Here is a 22383-nt window from a genome sequence, read left to right as displayed (position 1 = left end):
AATAACAAAGTTCAAATCCCGTTAGCTAGCATTGGTTCGCTTGCAGATGTGTGCTACGGCAACGTCAGCTTACAAGCAAGTAGCCTAGCGAAGACATGAATTAGCATGCTAAGTTAGCTAGTGGATCTGGCTGGCGCAGCAAGTCTCCACTCATGAGCACTGGGGTTGACATCAGGGGCTTGTGTCCTTAAATCCTCCTAACAAGGATGCGATGCCTGCTCAACTTTATGCTTTAACTAGTTCGTCTTGCTGATGACCAAATTTCCATCCAGATGTGTTAACTACTACTATTAGCTTGGCAGCTAGCTAATCTGACAGACTCAGCCAAAGCTGCCTTGAATGGTTTCAGCTAAGCAGCTAAACCCTGTTCACTAGGTGACAGGCTGCGTAACGATACCTGTCACTTCAGACTCAACGTGGGCATGTGAAGAAACCAACATCAGTTAATGCTACCGCTACTTAACACTAAATGACACATAATTGTTCATGTGCTCACTTGTAACCTTAATGTTAGTAGCGGTTATTTTTTGAATAATATTTTACGTTATGCTGTCCCTGGTTCCCCTCCTACACTCAGTTTCACATCGACTAGCATACTCTGTTGCTGACATTTAAACAGAGTTATAATTCCTGCCAACCAGCCACATCTACGCTAACCAAAGTTTTAACTCAGTTACAACAAGTAGTACATTGGATAGTTAACTAGGACTGCTAGGTTAGCTAGTAACACTTGTTAGATGTAAGGCTAATATTACAAATGGTACACTAGCGTTCAGGTTTTGACTGTGTCTTGTGAAACTGGTGTGACATCCCTTTTTGAGCAAAGTCGTTATTTTGTTCTCTCACTCTCCCCACCTCACCTTGTGTCCCTTGCTCTTCCTGTGTGTGTGTGTGTGTGTGTGTGTGTGTGTGTGGTCTCAGTTCAGTAATTTTGACTACCCATAGCCTTGGCCTTTTTGGCAGTTCAGCCTGTTGAATATGGTGTGATATGCTGCACTTTAGCCTATTCACTGGTAGTGGTAATACAGCATTTCTGTCAGTCAGTCAGCCAGGTGTGTGTGTGTGTATGTGTGTGTGTGTGCATGATATCCTGGTGCGCTATATATAGCACCTAACAGAGTTTGCAACTTGATCCGAATTGTCTTTGAGGGCTACAGTCCACTGTGTGTTGCTTTTGAGTGCAAGTGGAATATCTCCCACATCTCCTAGTTCACAGCATCTCTTTCTTTTTGTGCTGTTTTATGAGGACAATCCACTGCCTACCTGCAGGCCTTCGTGCACGCCTACTGTTTTATGAAATCAGGGTATAGTGCTTGATGATGGAGTTTGTGCACAATTTATTAAGAAGAGAGACAAAGTATTCATGTCTCAAAATCACATGTTTATCGAGTTGGTCCAGGCATAAGTAATACTTGATTTGTATCCCATAGAGCACACAGCACTACAAACAACTTAAACAACAACAGTACTACACACACTTGAGTACACCTTGAAGTGATGGATTAACCAAGTGACTGAACAGGTGACAATGAAGTAGTCTCATCCTATAACAACGACAAGGCTAATTTATCTATAATGTTATATATATATATCAAGTCGTAACGATGCATTGACTGACATCCTAGATGTGAATGAATGTCTATTTCCTGACTTTTTTTTTTTCTACAGAATTGATTTGAATGAATAAGCACATGGCAGCCACTGCATGCCCACACAGACTGCTCCAGTGCAAGCAGAGGCAGATTTGGTGAGCTGCTGACAAAGTGTTTCTTATCTGGTTAGGTGATCTGAGAGCTTTGGGGTGAGTTACAGGGAGCACTGCTAAGGTGAGCTATGAAAGAATAATGTGATATTGAGAACGTTTCCACAAGGCGGAATATACTGAGACGGTTAAGTACTGGACTTCATCGGCCTAGTGAAAACGGCAAGGCTTCGGCTACTCTTTAAAAACCTTAGGCCTCAGTCTAATCCCTTTAGTAGAGAACATTTAGGCATGTGTTGTGACACTTCAGTTCTGGTTCAGTTTAATGCCCCGATAATCCTTTGTTGTTCTGTGCTCTTCTGTGCGCTTATTTTTTATGCATATTTTTGCATGCGGTCTTTGTGGACTAAATTCACTGTCCAGACTGCCTCTGGCTGGGTCCTCAATCTGTGAAAATACATTTAGGGTGTGTTCACACCAAGCATGTCTGGAGCAGTTTATTCAAACTCTTTAGCTTGGTTCGTTTGGGCATATGAGACGATGCCATTTCAACTGGGGTCCGCACCAAATAACCACGCCAAGGCCACCTGAAAATGAAAAGGCCACCTGAAAAAGTCTTGTCCTCGTCCAAGTAATCTGTGATGCCGTTTGTTAGGAGTGAGAGCATAATTTAAACCAACTACAGGAAACGACCACAATCTCAACTGATGCTCATATTCAGCTATTTCTTCATGTTTTCTTAACTGGCGTGAACACCAGAGAATGTAAATTACAGCAAAGAGTGCAGACAAATGCATCATGTTTAGCTAAAGTTGCAAGGAATGGAATCGTATTTGTTTTCACTTATCTCCCATCGCCAAAATCATGAACTTCGCAGTATGACAGGCCACTAAAATTCTGTCCAATATACAAGCTACTTGGAAGTCCATGTGACTTTTGTTTTCAAGTCCTGGTTTGCTTGTAATTGGGTAATTGGGCAGTGTGAATCTAGACGAACCAAACAGCAAAATTTAACAAGGTAAACTTTCCAGTATAGTTTGGCCCAAATGAAACAAACTGCAGGTGTGATTGCATCTTAGCTTAGTGACCAAATGTCAGGAGTAGTTCAAGCTAGTCAGTCTCAGTTGGTCTCCAAAGTAGGAGTCGGCAAGAGCCCAGTGGCCACTTTACCATGTAGAGTGAGCTCTGGGCAGATCGAACCAATCATCAGAGCATTTTTACAATGTATAAACAGAGTAATAAAAAAGATAGCAAAAGTAAATCTGCTCTATGAAAGAAAATTGCTCTAATACTCTAATCCAAGTTTTGTTGGGGATGTACTGAATCTCTTGCAGGCTCTGACAAAGTTTTTGCTTTACGGTGTGCTTCATTCATGACAGTGCCACAATTTGTTCTTTCATGATTCTAAAACTTGAGTATTTGCATCACCTTAATTTAAAATCAGATAGAGGAACTGTGCAACAGCCCAGTGCTTTTATTTATTTATTTATTACTCAAGTCCAGATTACATACATTACTCATGTAGATCTCCACCAGTGCAGGTTAGTAATTTTGGCTAAAACTGCAAGCCAAGCTACACTAGTTAGCAGGGATCTAACTAACAAGTTAGTGCTAGCTATAGTCTTTTACTAAACTTGGTAGGAAAATGCCAGTAATTTAGAAAGTAGCACGTTCTTGTGAAACAAGTGCACTAGTGCTTTGTAGGTGGAGGGTGGAGGGGTGGGGTGGGGTATGCATGATTGGAGTGAGTGCCTTTAAAAACTCCACCTGTTGACACCAAAGTGCTGTGGTAGCACATTGTTGCCTCCAGTTGGTTGATGCTTGTTTGACTTCTACCTTACTGCCTGGTGTACGAGCTCACGCTGTTATTTCCCCTACGCAGGGCTCTTAGGGCTCTGTGCAGCCTAAACAGCACATACCGCAGTTCCCCTAAGGAGTGCGCATTGCAAAAAATCGTTACACACGAATGCACAAACGTATGAACACACAGAGCATGGCTCTAACTGGGATTCTGTGCCGGATGCTGCATCTGTCACCTTCTCTATCCTCTCAGACTCTCTATGTCCAATGCATTTATATTCAGAGCGTCAGTCACAGTGGGAAGTGAATCCTAAAATTCACCATTTTCACTATTTTTCCAGACAAATAACTTTATAGAAAAGAACAGCACTTCCAAATAATGGTTGGTTACCTGAGTATACAAATTTGCCAGCCGTAGCCAAAGATTTGCCAGCATTTGATGGTGGCTGGAAGTAATTTCCGACCTTGTTTATAACCATTGTAACAATTGCAAGAATGCTTGCTCTATCCAGGTGAATAAACTGATCCTCTTTGGCTTTCTTTCATCTCTTGTCTTTTTCATTTAGAGACTGCTTCAGCTCGGGACACTCCCCTCTCTACTCCTACCTGTCTCTAGTTGATTGGCTACCAATGGCTAGCTAAATAAATGGACTATATTTACATTAAAAGAAGAAATCATGTGCGTCCCTTAATGCAACTCATGGCAACAACTTTTGTTCTTTTAGTTCCACTTGGTTAAACAACAGTATCACTTTAATCGACACATTTCAAAAGATCTGATGTAAAAATCTACAATGAGGTTTTCCATATCTTACCGGACCAGATATTGTCATGATATTGTGTCATGGACTGTGTTTTCTGGATTGAACTAGATTGTGAGCGGAGTGTATTGTTACACTCCTACTTTTTATTGTTGTCAGTTTTTAATGATGATGTTGGGTCGACCTGTTGAAAAGCCAAAACGCCACAGCAGATCGGACAGACTGGCTTTCCTGTCCCGAGCAGACTGGGAGGTGTGTGTGTTCAGCTTCGCACAGAATGGCCTCTGTCCATCAGCCTTCTTTTTCCAACTGCTTCTGTGTCATTCTGTCTCCCTTCTGTCTGTACTGTGGCTGCAGTTTGGTCTTTTTCCTTGCTCTAGTTGGCTTTCTTCCCAGAATGTGTTGGAAAGGATACAACCCTTGACCCTCTGTACAAAATGAGCCCAGTACTTCCCTGTCCCTGAGTGGAGGCAAAACCATGGACTAGGTGCCTGCAGTCTTCTTACCACTTAATTTCCAGTCTGTTGAGGACACATAACATCTCTATCTGCTTTTGTCTAGGAGGAGCCAACAGATCTTCTGTAATACTGCCTTGCTTCCATGCATATAGCGAAATCAGCCCCCCTTAGCCAGTCTAAAACACCCATGATACAAACAACTACAGCAACCAATCAGTTAAAAAACACACGCTTCACACAGTTGGGCATGGTTTGATTGACGGAAGCAGTTAATCTTATTGCCAACATATCGTTTTTTCCTCCTCTGCTCTGCTTTTTCCTCCACTTCTTCATACGCTGTACATAATGTTTTCCTCGTGTGTAAAAAGGCGGCTACATTTCTGATCATTCTTTTGTCATCACTATTTAGTACAGATTGTTAAAGGCTACATCAAAGACAGCATAGCTTTGAGACCTTTACAAATGTCTCAGTTTTCCTTTTTCTTTAGCCTTTCCTCTATTACAGGCCCTTCTTTCTGCACATCGCCTACTGGTTAGCCTATATTTACTCAGCCCCATGACATGTTTTGTTGCCACAGCAACCTGCCCCAACCCCCCCCAAATGAGTTGATTTCTTGGCTGTCACCTGTGTACTGTCCCACAATGCACTGCAATTTACCTCCAACAAGTACTATGAGCACACTCTGAGAAATATTCAGTGAGGGAGCTGCTGCAACATGGAGCACAGAGAAGGCAGCTATGCAAATCACAGACTAGTAAACGGAATTTGTGGGTCAACTTTTCCCAAAAGGAAAAAGATAGGTCTAATAGACCAATAGCAGCCATATCAAAGGTTTAACATTATATGTATTTCAACCAATCGCACAGGTTATCGATGTTTCTTTAGCTCATGCTTTGTACAAATGGATGCTGACCTGCAGTAACCTCTTGTTATGCTTGTAGACTGATACATTCCCACAACAACAGGCTGCAGAAAAACAAACTGCATGTTTGGAGAGAAGAACAAGCGTGTGATTGAAGGAAAGGGGGAGGGAGGAAAAAGATAAAGACTGGCATGGAAAGGACTATAAAGAGCAAGAAATGGATAGGCCTATAGGGCAGAATGTGGTCAATAATGCGTGAACAGGGTTTGCCCTGCCTATTACACTCTTAACAGGCCCACTTGGGTGGTTTTCTGACCATCAAAATGTGAAATATGCAGTATATTTTCTATTTTTTCTTTCTGCAAGACATTTGAATGAGTTCCAGTTGTACCATTTTCTTGCCTACAGCTTCTGACAGGATACAAATATAGCCTTGTGTTTACTCATAAAAGTTATGAGTTTTGAATCCATCATCTCTGTGCAAAAAACAACCACACTGGCTGCATTACCACCAAATCCTCTCTACAAGCCAGGCAGCAACATCTCACTTCATAACCTGGAATCAGTTACTGTATTATCAGTCATGAATAGGCTAGTTGGTGTTGTGCAAGGCAACCTTTCATTGGTCACATTGTTAAGGGATTCTTTGAAAAGACTGATTAGGGAAGTGTATTTTTTTCATCATGGACCTTTGTTCTCTATGATTCAAATATAAGAGTACAAAAGCTGAAAATGTATTGCAATTGTGCATTTGTGTGTAAAGCAAGAGTTGATATAGCCTAAAGGCTAAAATACAATGTCTTTACTGGCACAAATAATCACTCAAATTGCACTGGTGGCTGTCACTCGGGAGCAGTTTGACATTTTTGGCCTCAGTTGGTTGGCAAGGGTTTGATGGCTGAATCAGTGTCTTTGAACTCTGGGCAGAGCTCGCCTATCATCACCGTTTTTGATTTTTCTGAAGTTGCAGGGCTAGCAAATCAATTCGGCTCCGAGGGCAAACTGCAGCTGAACCATCTTATGCTTCTCCTTAAATTTCCACTTTGTGTTTTTCTCTCAGAGATCTAGTGCAATGATTTTAATTCAGTCAGGAAAGCTTACTATGGATTTCAAATGCGAGGAGTGTCATTTTTTGATGTTTTGTAAAATTTGTTTCAACTGCTTTAGTGGACCTTTCTCTATGATCAGCCAATTCTTACCAAGTTGAAGGTTTGAGTAGCTATTTTTTTTTTGCAGTACCATGAGAACATAGGCTACATTTTAGGCTGATATGATGAAGGCCTGTAGGTCGAATTGTTGGTCTATGCTCAACTGCAGTATTGCTGCAAACTGTAATGCTGCGTTACTTAATTACAGTGATTTGAAAAATTCCACACCATACAGGCCAATCAATGACACAAACTACATTTTTATGAATGTTAATAAGACTCTCACAGTTGGGAGAAATTCCACCATTTATAGCTGTATTTTCTTGATTTTTCTCATGCATGATAGAAGCATGATTAATCCCCAGGTTTCCACATTACAAACCAACACACAAGATTCAAAACTCTCAATCTCACATCACTTTTCTTTCAAGTTAGTCCTGGCTAATTTTTCCATAGAAGTCCATAGGTTAATTCAGCAGAAGAAACTCAATGAAAAGCGTACCACATCTAAATCAATGGAAAGTGGTAAGTGGTGTTAAGGGTGACAATTTTGGGCTTGTTTGATAGCTTTGTATGTGGACATCTAGGGAGTCATTTCGCCAGCCACATAGTCCACATTACAGCCACATAGTGTAACTTAAAAGCAGCCGAGCGCAAAAGCCCATTTGTGCAGCACATGATAAAACCGGGACAAATATTGCAAGGATGAATTTCTCCCCCAGCAGCAAGAGTTATTCACACTTAGAAAAATGGCTTTGTTAACACATTTTATATTATTTGTGCTATTCGGAGGGTCTAGTAATAGTAAAAAATCGATCTTACACTGTTACGTATCATCAGTCTGATGTTCAATCCATTACAGTGAGTTATTTTGTGATGAAGCGTTGTCATTTGCCTTTGTTGTATCCACATTCCTCCAACCTGCCACATCTTCATGTTTTCTTCAGTAAGTGATTTCCTACATTTCCCAGAATGCCTTTCAACAAACCCCAGAGAATGCCTGGACTTGACGTATTCAGATTGGTTTTATGTGTAGGAGGAGAGAGCAATGATAGAGATAGTGATAGTAAGAGCAAATGAGCTGGAGTTTCCAGTCGAGAAAAAGTGAGAGTCCTGTTCCTTACTCTAAACACAACATGTCTTGTGGCTGCAGTGCATTCTGGTCTACTAAGGCTACTGTCAGTGGAGGAGTTGGTATCTCTTCCTCTTCTACGATGGATTTCTTCCTGTATGATTGTTGAACACTGGTGCAAAACGGTGAGTCTAGAAAGAAGCCCTTGTTATTTTATTCTGAGAGACTGACACCAAAACCTGATGTTTATCATTTGATGTTTTAGATCGTTGAAAATTGCTCTCTTATTAAACTCCATTGTAGCTGTGCTGGAAACATCTTGGTGTGACGTGACGTCATCTACATTTGGCTAGTTATTTGTGGGGATAAGAAAAATAAATTTTTTTTAACAGTGTTTAAGTGTTTTAGGGAGGATTTTTCCTTTTTGGAGCTAATAATATAGTTTGGATTTTATTTTTTAATTTCTTTAATTTCAGTTTCCTTCAAATGGTGTATATGTTATGAAGTAATGCTGAGAATCAGAATAGTGACACTGTAGTGAGTTTGTGGATATTTTTTAAATTTTACCCAAATTTTTAAAGTAAGTTACCAAAAAAATTGCCAATACCACCATATGCCCAATCATGAGGTGGCATTTTGTAATAGCTGTGCCATTAGATCTCCATTATTATTGATCAAAACTAAAGGAGAACTTGGTAGGCGGGGAACTTGGTAGGCTGTGCAAGGACAAGTTTCAATGTAGGTTCGTGTCAGAAGGCTTGTTTTGGAAACAAACACGCATGTTAAGTTAGACATGGCCTTGTGCAGCCGCAGCTAGAGGACACAGACTGGCCCTGCACATTCACCTAATTTTCCCTCTCTTAGTCTCAGTCTACATTTCGACTGGCGCCATGCGCAAATGCAGTTTGTTAAGCCAACTAGTGTCACAAAAGTTTCAACTGTGCATCTCTGTGTTGCTGTGCGTACTTCTGCGTCACACATTATTTTTCATTCATCATTGCAATTAAACACTTTGGCCTTAGTGTTCGCTGGTCTCGATCCACAAAGCGGCTCTGTGGCTTCTGTGTTCCCCCCCTCTGGACTTGGCTCCGCGTTTTCTTCTCACTTTTGCCCCTGACTTCCCAGGGCTCTCGTGGGCTATAAATACCAGCCTGCTCTCTAAAAATACAGAGTACTGTGTGACCCACTGGGACTGAATAGGAGCTCAACCTCTGCCCGTGCACGTACACACACACACACACACACACACACACACACACACACACACACACACGTATACAGTAGTCACATTCTGACCAACCTGTGCTGTGGTTGTTATACCATTGTCCAGGGAATTGCATGGAATCCTGGAAATCACCCAGGAATTTTTCTTTATTTTGGAATACATCATCTATGGTTATAAGATCTGAGAAAAATAAATATAAACGTCAGCTTTTTCCACAGTCAAAGGCAAATATCTTCTGGCAAATTAATTTGAATCATTCATCAAAACCTTTAGGCCTAATTGAGAACAGTGATGCTTGTTTCCAGTGATGTTGAAGGAACGCAGGCCTCCTCCTGTGTGTATATGTGTGTGAGTGTGTGTGTGTGCGTGTGTGTGTTTATCATTGCAGGCTAAACTAATCGACTTTCTAAGTAAACACCATGTGCTATGCATTTCAAACTCATTGAATTATTTCCCTAATTTGTTGGGAGTGGCGATTGGACACATCTGAACAAGATCCAACTGTCAAATTGAATTTGTTTCCCAGAAAACTTGTGAAAATGTCAAATGAGAAAAGGGAAGTAGAGAACATTTTATGCCCTCTGACACACTTGAGATTCAAGGGTGAATGCAATGGCTTTCAGTCATTTGTTGATTACACAATGGATAACAACACTCCATTGCCTATACAGTTGCCGTTTTGACTGATTTCATGAATGATGTCATATGACAAATAAAATAAAATTTACTTTGCCAGTATATACTGAACAAAATTGATCAAACATTTAGTACCTGTTGCAGAAAGCCAATGAAGCCCTGTTCAGTAATAGACAGTAGGCCTGTATCCTTTAACAGTAGTAGCTCCAACATGGGAATGCCAGTGCCTCTGATTGGAAATACCAGCTCTGCTCTCATATTTTTAATTTCCTAAGTCTGGGTTTTATGGGATATAAACTCTTGATTGTAGTACAGATTATTTACTGAGCAATTTGATTAAATTCATGATTCAAATGTCACCATAGTTTATCGCTAATCATTTCTCAAACCTTTAGCAGTTTGAGAAATGATTAATATGGTTTTGTTTTCATGTGTTTTCTCTGTAATTGGTCAGTTGCTAGTCAGTGTAGGTGACGCCAATGCCTTTATTAGTCAGTCTCTATACCACGTATGTCTGATTAGTCACAAGAGCCATTGCCCTTTTATACAAGCTGAACTGGTGCCTGTACATTTCCAAACTGTTTGAATGTGCTCTTTTGCACAGTGACTGTTATTAACTTAACATTAACTGTTTTTTGTCAAGGTGGTGGTGTTGTTTTATTCTATTAATGTGTTCAAAGTAGGGCTGAAAGATATTGACAAAAAATCTAATTGCGATTATTTGACAGAATATTGCGATTTAAACTGTGTTTTTCTTGTCCATGTGCAGGATTTACTGAGTTTGAGTTTGATGAAAGGTTTTCACCAATATTGTAGATTTATGGAACAAAGATTACCCACAGCACTAAAACACCTGTTTAGAAATCAATTTTGGACGTGACCCCTCTTCTTTCTTAAGCAATTAATTGCAGCCTCTGTGATTTGGAAATTGCAGAAGTTCATATTGCAATTTAGATTATTTTTTTTTTTTCGATTAATTGCTCAGCTCTACCACTTGGGGTGCAGCAACCTGGAAAGTGCAGTGGGACAGTCCATACCGTGTGAGAGGGGTGCAAAGTCTTGCCACTGAGAAGCTCTTACGCCATTAGAAGAGAACTACAGGAGACCCTGTGTGATAGGGATGGAAAAGCTGGATGGAAAGCTGCAAGCTTGTCCACATAGACACTAAGCTAGAGTGAAAATGCATCTTCAAAACAGAAACCTTTTTTGTCTCCAACTGTTGGACTGGATAAGTGGGAGGAAATGGGCGAAAAGCTCCCTCAAGGGACATTAACTTTGATTTTATAACCTTGATTTTATTGCGAATTACTTGCCGTAGCAGGTTGATTTGATTTAATTCATGATTCAAATGTCACCATAATTAAACGCTAATCATTTCTGAAGCCTAGCAGTTAAATGTCTTGTTATGTTCATGTGTTGAGGTCAGGAAGTAATGAATGCAGATGTCACTAATGAATTTAGTCTGCGTCAGTACTCCAGGTGTGTCTGATTAGTCAGGGGAGCCAAAACCTTTTTATAAACAACAGTGTGAGCCGGTGGCAATGCATTGCAAGTCAAAATTTGCTTGTGTATGTGCTAAAAAAAATCAGTTAAAAACCTTTATAGTACAAGTTGTGGCCTGCCTTGTCACGTGTATAATTGGAAATAAATTCAGATAAAAATAAATAAATTTAAAAAATATGGTTTTCATTATGTCTTCCTGACTGAAGTACTTTTTCTCCAGATGTTCCATGCAAATCTCTTCTTAAGTCTATTCCAAATAAAATGATTTTGAGGCCTGTAAACAGCCCTCTATAGATGGAATATCTTGGCTGGATTAGGGGAGGCTGCTTTGTTTTTTTTGAGTCCTGTGACCACATAACAGTTCATTTAAACATTCATTTGCTAACCAAAAATCACCACTTGTCCCAGTACTTATGTGTTGCTTGAACCACTTTGTTTAGCTACTGTTCAAGAAGTGGGGAGAATCGCATGTATGTACTATTGATTAAAATATTTACTGAACATTTGTAACCATTTTAATATAATGGTGTGTTACCACCATTTTAATACACCAAAAAGCCACCCGACACTTCGCCCACGAATGCCTTGCATTGTAGCAACTCCCCAGGTAAAAATCATCCAGTTTGAATAGGGCTTTAGCAGCAGTAAAATCGCTGTAAAGCATGATCTCTTGTGGCTGATTGCTTAAATATAGGCTACTTACTACACATGGCAAGGAGTGGGGATAATGGTAGTGGTAGGCCTGACTTCAGGTTTACAAAATGTTCTAGTCAGACTCAACGTTTACTAGACAGTCCAATGAGTTTTACCCCCTGCAATTTTGTGTTGCTTTCTGACCACCGTTTAGAAAATTCCACACCATTACAGCCCGAGCTGCACTGCATACAGCTTCTCCAGCCCTTTCCCTGCTTCTTGATTATGTCGACTACAACACAAATTGTTGGCAGTCTCATCTCCTCGCTATCTGCTAGGCTAGTATGCACTGTAGATAGCCCTATTTTTTCTTGACCGTCCACTTGGAGGTCAGCAACTCACCATATGATTAGTCTGCCTCCGCCTTGTGTTGCACAAAGCATGTGAGTCACACTTTGTCAACAGCAGCGACGGTCTGACTCTGTCCCTGTTTGAGTTAATGACTGATGAAGTCCTCAGCCAGTGAACAAGGCACCTCTGTTCTGACTTGAGCCGGTGTTAGTTAATGACTAATTACAGCATTGTGTGTTTACCATTACCTGCCAAGGTGAGTGAGTGGTACAGATGGCTCTGCTGGAGAGGGACAGCTGACCTGACTGACTGTGCTGTGTGCGGTGGTGTGATTGTGTCATCGACCAAAAATGGAAAGCAGTGGAAATGTTTACAAGGGATCTGCATTATGTCAGCCAAATATCTAGGCTAGATGTTTTTAACTGGCTGGGCTGACTGTTTGGACCAACTATTGTTCAAACCAGTTCCAGTTGCGCTAATTTCACGTGGGTGTCTCCCTTGTTTTGCTTATTCTTTGAGCAACAGGTGTGGAAGTGTCTTGTTGAGACCTGCAAATACTGAAGAACTGTTTTGAATGCTCTGTGCACAAGCAGCACTAGCCTATGTGGGATAGACAACATAAAATGTGTGTACAAATAGTCACACACGCATATGCGTACACACACACACACACAGAGTGCACACCCCAGTTGCAGAGGTTAAAATCAGAGGCTTGGGGTTATGGACACAGGCAGGTGGCGGTGTCAAGAGGGCGTCAGCTTGCAGCTATGGACTTGAACCCAGAATGAGAATCCTGCAGTATGGCCTGCCCTGCTGCTGGGAAGTTTCCTCCATTGAAAAGGCTGAGCCCTGAATACTGCTCAGTATCATGGCCGTCTGTTTCCTTAGCAATGCTAATAAAGCTACAGGCAGATAGCCGAGGGCTGAGGTGTAGTGCCACCTCATCTGGGCTCTCAGGACACGCTTAAAGGGATTAAGAACAAATGTGGTTAATTCTGATAAACCATAATTAGTTCGGTGGTGTGTCTAAATAGGCCAAAACTAAAATCGGTAATGAGCAGATAAAGCGTTTTAGATTATTTGTACTTAAACCCAGAATGAGAATTTAAAGTGTGAAACCGAGAGAATGTGTCTCTCTGAGTGAGTGAGGGAGAGACAGGTATTGCTAGAGATAGTGTTGTGGAATGTGTGGTGGAGTTTTTGTGGTTTGCAAACTACTTGGGAGGGGGAGGGACCTAAAACACTGGAGAGCTACTTCTGAGTTACGGGTCCCTCCCCCAGCTCAAACTCTCTCTTTGCCCTCTTTCCCTTAAAGGGACAGCTACATTAGAGTTTCTCGCTGGCCTCGCTCTCTTATCAATCTTCTGGCTTCTTCTCTCCCTTTCCTTCTTTGCTCATGAAGTTGATGTTGACCCAGAGGCCGAGCGCACACACACACTGACAGATAGCATTGACAGCGAAGGTTGCTATCTTCCTCTACTGATGGTATTACTCCCTTGTTACCCCCCAGGTCCGCGTGTGGTCAGTGAAGCGTCCTGGAGAACGGCATGGCACTATGTCAGTTGAGCGTCTGGGTGAGATGAGGTGAGTGGAACAGGCCGAAAAGTTTGCTTTAAAGGCCTAATCCGGTACCAGAGTGTAGTGCCATTCATCAACTCACTGCTGGCTTTGTTGAAGGTTTATTTTGATTGGAAATTTAGCCTGCAAGTTATTTTATGAAGCTGTGTGTCTGTGCTGCGTGAGCTATGACTAGTAGCGATTTGCTGATCACTTATATTCTTATACACTTCCAAGTTATTGCTTGTGGATTGGTCAGATTTGTAGTAGTCCCGGATCAGGCCTTTTAGAGACATGTTCTGAATTTGGGCCTCAAATTCTGTATCAAGCCCTAAAATGGTTTAACTGTTTTAATAGTCTGTAGTACTCATGATGGTATTTTTTCCACTCTCCATCAGTTTTGCCTGTAAGCAGTGTGAGCTCCACTGACAAACAGGCACAGCTATTCTCCCTACCAGACCTCCACCTCAATCACCAGCCAATCAAATGCACCCTGACAATAAACTGGCCAATCATGGCAAGCAAGTGACCAGTGACAGCCGATCCCAAATACCCAATGTAAATCAGCAGGCTCAGCAGCAGCAGGGAGCTGCTGGCCACCTGGGTCCAAAGGGCGTCGGTGCTGGGAGCCATGGAGTCAAAACCAACCAGATTTCTCCCGGCAACCCTGGGCTGAAGGCTGTCAGCCAATCAGTGAGCGGCGTCGGAGGGATGCTGAAAACCAAATCCAAGCGGGAGAGAAGCGTCTCCATTGACTCTGGCGAACCAAGAAATGCCATTCCTCCGGCCCTGGAGCCAGACGCCAAAGGAGGTAAGGCACACAGACAAATACGCAGACAAATGTGTCAGGTTCTGGGATGTATAGTCAGCGCGCTCCTGTTCTAACTATGCAGCAGTTCACTTCCTCTACCTCCTTATCAGCCAAATCTTTACCAGAAATACCAGATTGCGTGCATTCACCTCCTCCAGCAGGAAGTGAATGTAAGGACTGAGAGGACAGAAGAACTTGTTTTCTCTCTCGCTGAAATGCCCTGACCTTTCTCTGAAGCGTTCAGAATTTCCCCCTGGCTTTTGATAGTTGTGCCATGCCTGTGCTGCAGTGACGTGTCTCAGATGAAAAAGCATCAGGGCTTTCTGTAGTGCTCAGATGGAGAGACGGGTCATGAGGTTGTGAAGATTTAGTAAGCCTAGAGAGGTTCTTAGTCAAGCAGGAGACGACGAGTGGGTGGAAGGACTGTGTTAAAGCCTAAGTTCCTTTGTGAGTGCTTCAGTAAACATTTGTGTTTGATCGTGCCTTTAGGTTTTCAAGTGGTTTTTGCACAATATGTTGGTCTAATTTGCATTTGTTTGCCCTTGTGTGTTTTAAGCATTTGTATGTTCACGTGACTGACTGCAGACTACGGTAATAATATTTTCTTAAACTGAGTCATCTGGGCCTCCTGTAACATGACTTGAACCTAGTCTTTAAACACACACACACACACACACACACACACACACACACACACACACACACGTTACTTGACATACTGAGAGGGAGAGGTGTGGTTGCAACACAAAGAGTAACAGAGGCTGAAAGAGGGAGAGAATGAAAGCTAGGGTGGATCCTTTGAAGGAAAATCTCTTCTGGCTCCATTTAACCCCCCCCCCCAACACACACACACACTCACTCACTCACTCACTCTCTCTCTCCCTGTGATCTAATTTCTGCCTGTAGAAAAACAAAAACGCATTCAAATGAAATGCAAGTCACCCCCCCACCCCTGCCCCTTGCTTCAAACCACTTCACCGCCACACCTGGAGAGGCCCAATGACAAAAGAAAGTCTGAACAAGGTAGCAGACAGGGCTAACTAGGTGACTTACCTGTTAACATAAACCAGTGTCTGCTGCTGGCGGCAAAAACAGATGACGAAAACAAAAGGTCAGCTCTGTGTCTCTCTGCCTGTACTTTGAGACGGCCTCTCTGTGTATAGGTTAAGGCAGCAGTCCTCCCTCTGCTGTCCTTCCTCTGCACTGTCACAGAAAACCTCCTTCCGTACATTCACACACACAGTCTTTCTGGTATTCTGTTACCCAAGCTTATCTGATATGCTCATTGGGAGGTAGGTCTCTGCCAACAAGTCAGTCAGAAGTTTGAGTGATGAGCCTGTAAAACACTCATTGATTTGTCTTGTGTTTACATAGCTTCTCTGATTGGGTGACAATATTAAAAGGACAATAGTAAGCCAGTTGGAAGCCAAAGTGTTGACGTGTGTGTGTGTGTTGTGTGTCTTATCCTGTAGAGGGTGTTATGCGCAGTAAGCGGCGCTGTGTTCTGGAGAAGAAACAGCCGTATAGTGGGGATGAATGGTGCTCTGGACCCGACACAGAGGAAGATGAAGACAAGCCGCACACTGCAACCCATCGTGAGTGCACCTACCTCCACGGAGAGGAAACACATGGACCATTGCAGTCCTCCCCCCCCAACATAGCACAGTCCTCACAATGGTATCATTGTAACAACCTCTGTGGTGGCAGCATGAATCACATTCAGAAATCCCCTGCTCCACATTTCCATTGTATTTTCTCTGGAGACAACTCCGTTAAGGCCATAAGTTGTTATCAGTAGCTGTTTTCAAAGCTTCTACACACATCAAAAGGAAGGAGATGTCAGCTTGGATGACCATGCCATCACTTACCAATGATTTGGCTTTTCATGTGTTTTAGCTCCATCTAGTGTTTAGAAGCTGGAGCTGAAAGGGTATATTGGTGTTGAGAGTTGACTGCATTATCTGCCACTGAAGACAAATTAAACTAGTGTGCTGATTCTCTCTCAGGGGAGCGAGTGCTGGCTGGTCCTATCCAGGGGCTCTCTGGTCGCTCGTCTGCAGGGCCCATCTCTGAACCCGGGGGGCCAGCAATGGGACGCGGAGTGGGACCAGGGTTAAAGGCAGAGCCACCTCAGCCTTCCCAGCAAGTGGTGTATGTTTTCACAACCAGCCTAGCCAACAGGTGAGAACTATTTGCAGGGCGGACACACAGTTGTCTTTTGTAGCAACAATGCTGTGATTATTCACTGCCATCCAAAGTGGAGGAAAGAAGTCTAGACAGGGTTCCCACACTCATGGAAAATCTGGAATAGTCATTGAATTTTAAAATTGTATTTTCCAGGCCTTGGGATGTTATGAAAAATAATAAAAGGGAGAAAAGTTGTGGAAAAGTCATGAAATTTTATTAATGAAGGTTCAAATGTCACAAAAAGCTGTGTCTGGCTCTGAAACAGTCTAGACCTCCCTGTTGGAGGAAAATATTGTTGGTTGCTGACTGTTTTTTTGAGTTAAAATAATATTATACTCCATGATTTTAAAGTGAAAAATAAACTAATGCTTAAAGTTAGTGTAGATGATGGTTACTTTTTAATTCAGTCTCATTAAAATTTGGTCATGGAAATGTTTTGAAATTTCATCAGTGAAAAGATGTGGGAACCCTGTCTAGATTGTCTTCATGTTATCACCAAACAAACATTCTGTTTTATTAATCAATCTCCTTTTGCTGTTTTAGATTTGACTTCTCCAAAAGGGAATATAACTTTTAATATGTAATTTGTAATCATGTCTTGTATTCTGTTTTACAGTGCTGCAGAAGCAGTAATGAAAGGACAGACCGATTCCATTCTTCTGTTTCACCAGCAAAATGTTCCACGCACCAAGTTGGAGCAGGTCAGACATTCGCAACTCAGCATGAAATTATACAAATTGTCAAGTTTGTGTTAAACCACAGGGGAGTAAAAGTGTTTGTCCTCAGTGATCACCACAGGTGCAAAAGTATGTGGGAAGCTTAATTTGTTTAGCTATTTTGGTTTCATATGCCACTTTGTTCCTGTTTCTATTAGCAGTAGTTGTGACAAAAAGTGAATACTTGTACTAAGTGAGCAACATACAATATAATTGTTATATTGTTTTGCCTAAAATACCATAATCAACAGCCTCAAATGTAACTCTTCATTTTTCCTCTTTTGTCTGTCACAGGGCCACCCATCAGGGAAGCTCCCTAGCCTGTCTGAGAAGGTGAGCTCCAGCAGCTCTCCACCCATGGGCACCCCCAAATCCCAGAGTGGGACGCCACGGCCAGCCTCTGCAGGAGTGGGAGGCCATTTGCATCCTGCAGGGACACCGTCATCAGCAGGACACTCTGATAATGAATCCTCACAGACCAGACCAGGTGGAGCCTCCAGCAATAACATCAGCGTCATTGCCCATAAGTCAGAGGGAGGGAGCACGGCCACACCTGCAGGCCCAGTCCCAGGACCCGGAGGTGGGGAGGGTGCAGGGGGTTTGCCTCTCCCCGGTGCTACTGTCTCTCCCTCGGGGAGTCCCTCTGTCTTATCAGCACACCTGCAGAGTGATTCAGGCCAGAGGAGTGGCCCAGGGAACACGGATGGTCTTTCCAAAGAGCAGCTGGAACACAGGGAGCGCTCTTTGCAGACACTGAGGGACATAGAGAGGCTGCTGCTGCGCAGTGGGGCCGGTGGAGGCGCCGGAGACACAGGAGGTGCCAACAACAATCCTAACAATAACTCCTCCAATCTAAACAATAACAACAACACTGATAGGAGTGGTATTCTTGAGGACAGTGACAATGGTACTAATAACTCTGGAAATTGCAGTAGTGGTAATATTTTATCTTCAGCCTTGCCTCCTATGGGAGGGATGAAGAAATATGAAGAACCCCTGCAGTCCATTATTTCTCAAACACAGTCCCTTGGTGGACCTGCCATTGACAGCCCTCAAATGGACTCTCACCATAACATGCCACAACACCCCCATCACCAGCTTTCTTCACCTGGGCTGGACATGGGTCCCTTGCTTGGACCAGAAGGGCTGACCCCAGAGCAGATGGCCTGGAGGAAGCTTCAGGAAGAGTACTACCAAGAGAAGAGACGGCAGCAGGAAATGCAACCCCCCACACATGCGCAGCACTTCAGAATGATGACAGAAATGGGCATGCATGGAGGTCCCATGATGATGAGAGGACCCCCTCCTCCCTACCACAGCAAGCCTGGAGATCAGCAGTGGGGTCCTGGCACTATGATGGGAGGAGGGATGGGTGGAAATGCACGTATAATAGACATGAACCAAGAGGGACCCCGCGGCCCAAGGTTCCTGGGACAGATGCAGAGAGGGCCACCTGGGGGAGGGGGTTTTCCTGGTAGTCCTGGGGGAGTTTTATCAATGGAGGGTCTAGGACCTCAGAGGCCCCCAAGGCCAGGGATGATATGGCTAGATGATATGCCCAACAACATGGGTGGCGGGGGTCCCTTTCATGGCTGTTACCCTGGTGGACCAGGTGGACCTCCTCAGCACTTGCAGGGTGAGCCAGAACGTCTTATAACCCGTGAAGAAATGTTTCGTATCATGGAAAAACGACAGTTGCAAGGGCTCCACAGGTTTGAGCTTGATCGATTAGCTAAACAGCAGCAACAAGGCAACCTGGGCCCAAGGATTATGGATAATCCTGGGGGCCCAGGCTTTCCCAATTTGGGAATGAGTCGGGGTCCACCTTCCCGAGGTGAACCTATGGACTTTCCTGGCTCACGTGAGATGATTGGCTCTCCTGGAGGGGGAGGGGGCCCCCAGATGAGAGACTTGGTGGATTCTCCTTTGGGGAGCAACCTTAATATGAATATGAACCCTCAGATGAATGCTCAACAACATCAGCAGATGATGCTGTCTCAAAAGCTCCGAGGAGGTCCTGGTGGAGTGGGGCCTTTAGGTGAAATGTTAAGCCCCGAGGAGATCTCACGAATTAGGGCCTCACAGAATGGTAGAGGGGGAAATAAGGGAATGATCCCGGGACCTGACGGCCCCCTCCAGTTTCCCAATCAAGGTCCCTTCTCTGGGGGACAGTTGGAAGGGCCCTATCTCCAGCAGCCTGGCCCTGAGATGTTTGGACCTGACCAGCACGGTCCTACTCAAATGGGTGGAACATCGCGGCTTAGTCATATGCCAATGACCGGCAGCCTCAGGGGAGCAGACCTCGGTCCTCGCCACCCCTCTGATTTATCAATCAATGTTAACCCCATGGCCTCTCCTGCAATGCCTCCTCCTCATCAGCTCAAGTCTCCATCCCTCAGCCAAGAGCCATCACCTCTCCTACCTTCCCCCTCTGCTCCAGGACTCAAGTCCCCCTCGCAGATCTCCTCTGCAGGGCCTCATCCTCCTCTTCCCCCTGCTTCTGGTGCTGGGACTCCTTCTTCTTCTTCCATGAAGTCTCCCCAGGTAATGGGGTCTTCCGCCCTTGGGTTACGCTCTCCCTCTGCCTCTCCTGGACGGCTCAAGTCCCCAACCATGCCTGTGGGCTCTCCAGGGTGGACATCTCCTAAAACGGCTCTTCCAAGTCCAGGTGGTCCGACCAGTGGGAAGGGAGTGGGCAATGGAGGAAGTAGTTCCACTGAGACAGGTACAGTCAGAACCCAAGATGACCTCTGCTGTGTGTTTTTTCTTCATGCATGTGCTGTGCCTTGTACTGCTGTGAAATTAATTAATTTTGGTGATGTTCTTTGCAGGCCCATCACTGCCCCCTAGGAGTTCCAACTCCACCCCCATTAGCCAGCCAGGCTCTATGAATCCCAGCATGCCATTTACTTCCTCTCCAGATGCCCCGCCATCCCAGAATCCTCTGTCCATGATCATGTCTCAGATGTCCAAATACGCCATGCCCAGCTCCACTCCTCTCTACCACGATGCAATCAAAACAATTGCCACTTCCGATGATGAGATGCTGCCAGATCGACCTCTTCTATCTGGTGTCAGCATTGGAGGTATAGTATGAAAAAACCCTCTTCACTCAACCTAAGCCCTCATATATCATATTATAGAAGTGCTATTTGAAATTATGATATATATTTCATGAATCTAACAATTTGAGAAACTGCAATCCATTTTCAAATGTTAGTAGTGTGATTTTTCACATGCTGGCTTTGTTATCCCATCAGGAAACATGGGGAACCCCCAGACCTCCCAGATGCTCGTCTCCCAGAGCTCCATTGGACCCCACAGTGATCCTCAAAGCCCCATGGGAATGGTACTCCAAGGTCAGCAACAGCTTTCCCATGATGCCTCAGGACCTATGCTGTCTTCCCCCAACCCCATGGGCATGCCTGGCATGAATTCTGCCATGATGGGAGGAGGACCGCCTGATGGAATGGGGCCCTGCAATGTTTCACCAATGTCTCAAAACCAGATGGTTGGTTTTCCTCGCATGCAGCCACCATCTCATGGGCCCATGCATTCCCCTGTTGGAGGAATGTCACAGCATTTTTCTCAGTCTAATGAGGATGTTTTGCCACCTCAGCAGTTGCACCTGCTTAGCAAGGGACATCCTCACCAGCGCCCCCCACACCCCTCAGACTCCTTCCCCTCTTTGCCCATGGGGGATGGCCCGGATCTAAGTGAAGTTATACGACCCAGTCACACAGGGATCCCTGAGTTTGATCTTTCCCGTATCATTCCTTCTGATAAGCCCAGTAGCACCCTTCAGTACTTCCCCAAGAGCGAGCCACAGCAGAATCCACACCAGGGGCAGCCATCCCAGCAGCCTACCCCACAACAGCTCCTCAAACAGCTCTCTTCCTCTGGCCCCCCACATAGCAGTGGCCCCTCATCCAACCCCCACATAGCCAACCTACAGAACATGATGGCAGAACAGCAGCTGCCACCTCACCCCACACATGGTGGAATACGCCAAAGCATGGGCATGCCTCAGGGGGGCTCAAGGGGTATGGTTCCTGGTGGGGGCATGGGCCCCATGTGCCCCCCTGGACATATGATGGGAAGGACAGGCATGGTGCCCCAGCAGCAACTCCAGCAACAGCACCACCAGCAGCAGCAGCAAGCCATGATGGCCAACAGCCTTCTCCACCACCCTTCCCATCCATACCCAGGCATGATGTCCCCCCAGCAGCACCCACACAATCTGATGGCACAGCAAAACCTTATGATGATGCAGGCCAAGCAGCGAAGTATGTCAATTCCAGGGGATCCCTTTGGCCCCCAGGGTCCTCTCATGTCCCCTCAGGGTCCCATGATGGCCCCTCCCCATCCACAGTCTGGTATGATGGGCCCCCAGTCTCTCAGACAGCGGGGAATGTCTCTGGACAGTCCCATTGGCTATGGCCCCGGAGGTATGGCCAATATGCCATTCTGATTCAGCTCACTGAAACTGTAAAAAAATGTATTTCCAGTAGGTTGCTTTCCCATTATGTCCAAATGTTTTCATTAATGTTATTCTTGCAGTTGTTTAAAAAGATGAATTGTAAAAAAGAGATATCAGTGATAATCTTCAAATTTTGGAGTACAACTGATTAAAAAAAGAATATTTAAAAGCACCGTCACACGGTTCAATAACAAATCTGAAGCCATTTTCTAAAATACTGTAAAATATGTATATTTCACAGATGTGTGTATTTGTTGTGGGAACAGATTGACGGTCGGGAGAGGAGTGCCTCAAATTTGTATTTGTTTTAATATCATTGATTTATTTTCTCCAACTACCAAACTGTTGTGCAAAGGAAAATATATATAATATATAGTTGCTGTATATAAGATGCAATTTGTGATTGTTTGCAATTGTTCTGTATAACTGTGTTTTAATAGAAGTCTAAAAAAGAATAATACTGATCTATAACATGGTTTT

The 22383-nt window shown here is 43.9% G+C and overlaps 1 protein-coding gene across 2 annotated transcripts in view; it reads left to right on the top strand.

Moving 5' to 3' along the window:
* bcl9l (bcl9 like) overlaps positions 1–22371 on the top strand; it is a 22776-nt gene extending 405 nt beyond the window's left edge. For both annotated transcript variants that reach the window (XM_071902416.2, XM_078284312.1), the window contains exons 2-9: positions 13663–13736; positions 14108–14520; positions 15993–16115; positions 16527–16701; positions 17324–17408; positions 17718–20148; positions 20255–20509; positions 20684–22371. In XM_071902416.2, coding sequence (XP_071758517.1) covers positions 14196–14520; positions 15993–16115; positions 16527–16701; positions 17324–17408; positions 17718–20148; positions 20255–20509; positions 20684–21894 — 4605 coding nt within the window. In that variant the 5' untranslated portion in view covers positions 13663–13736; positions 14108–14195 and the 3' untranslated portion in view covers positions 21895–22371. The remainder of the gene's footprint in view (positions 1–13662; positions 13737–14107; positions 14521–15992; positions 16116–16526; positions 16702–17323; positions 17409–17717; positions 20149–20254; positions 20510–20683) is intronic.
* The last annotated feature ends 12 nt before the right edge of the window (positions 22372–22383 follow it).

This window comes from Centroberyx gerrardi, chromosome 6, assembly GCF_048128805.1.
Source record: "Centroberyx gerrardi isolate f3 chromosome 6, fCenGer3.hap1.cur.20231027, whole genome shotgun sequence".
Lineage (NCBI taxonomy): Eukaryota > Metazoa > Chordata > Actinopteri > Beryciformes > Berycidae > Centroberyx > Centroberyx gerrardi.
This window is presented reverse-complemented; position numbering and strand designations above follow the sequence as displayed.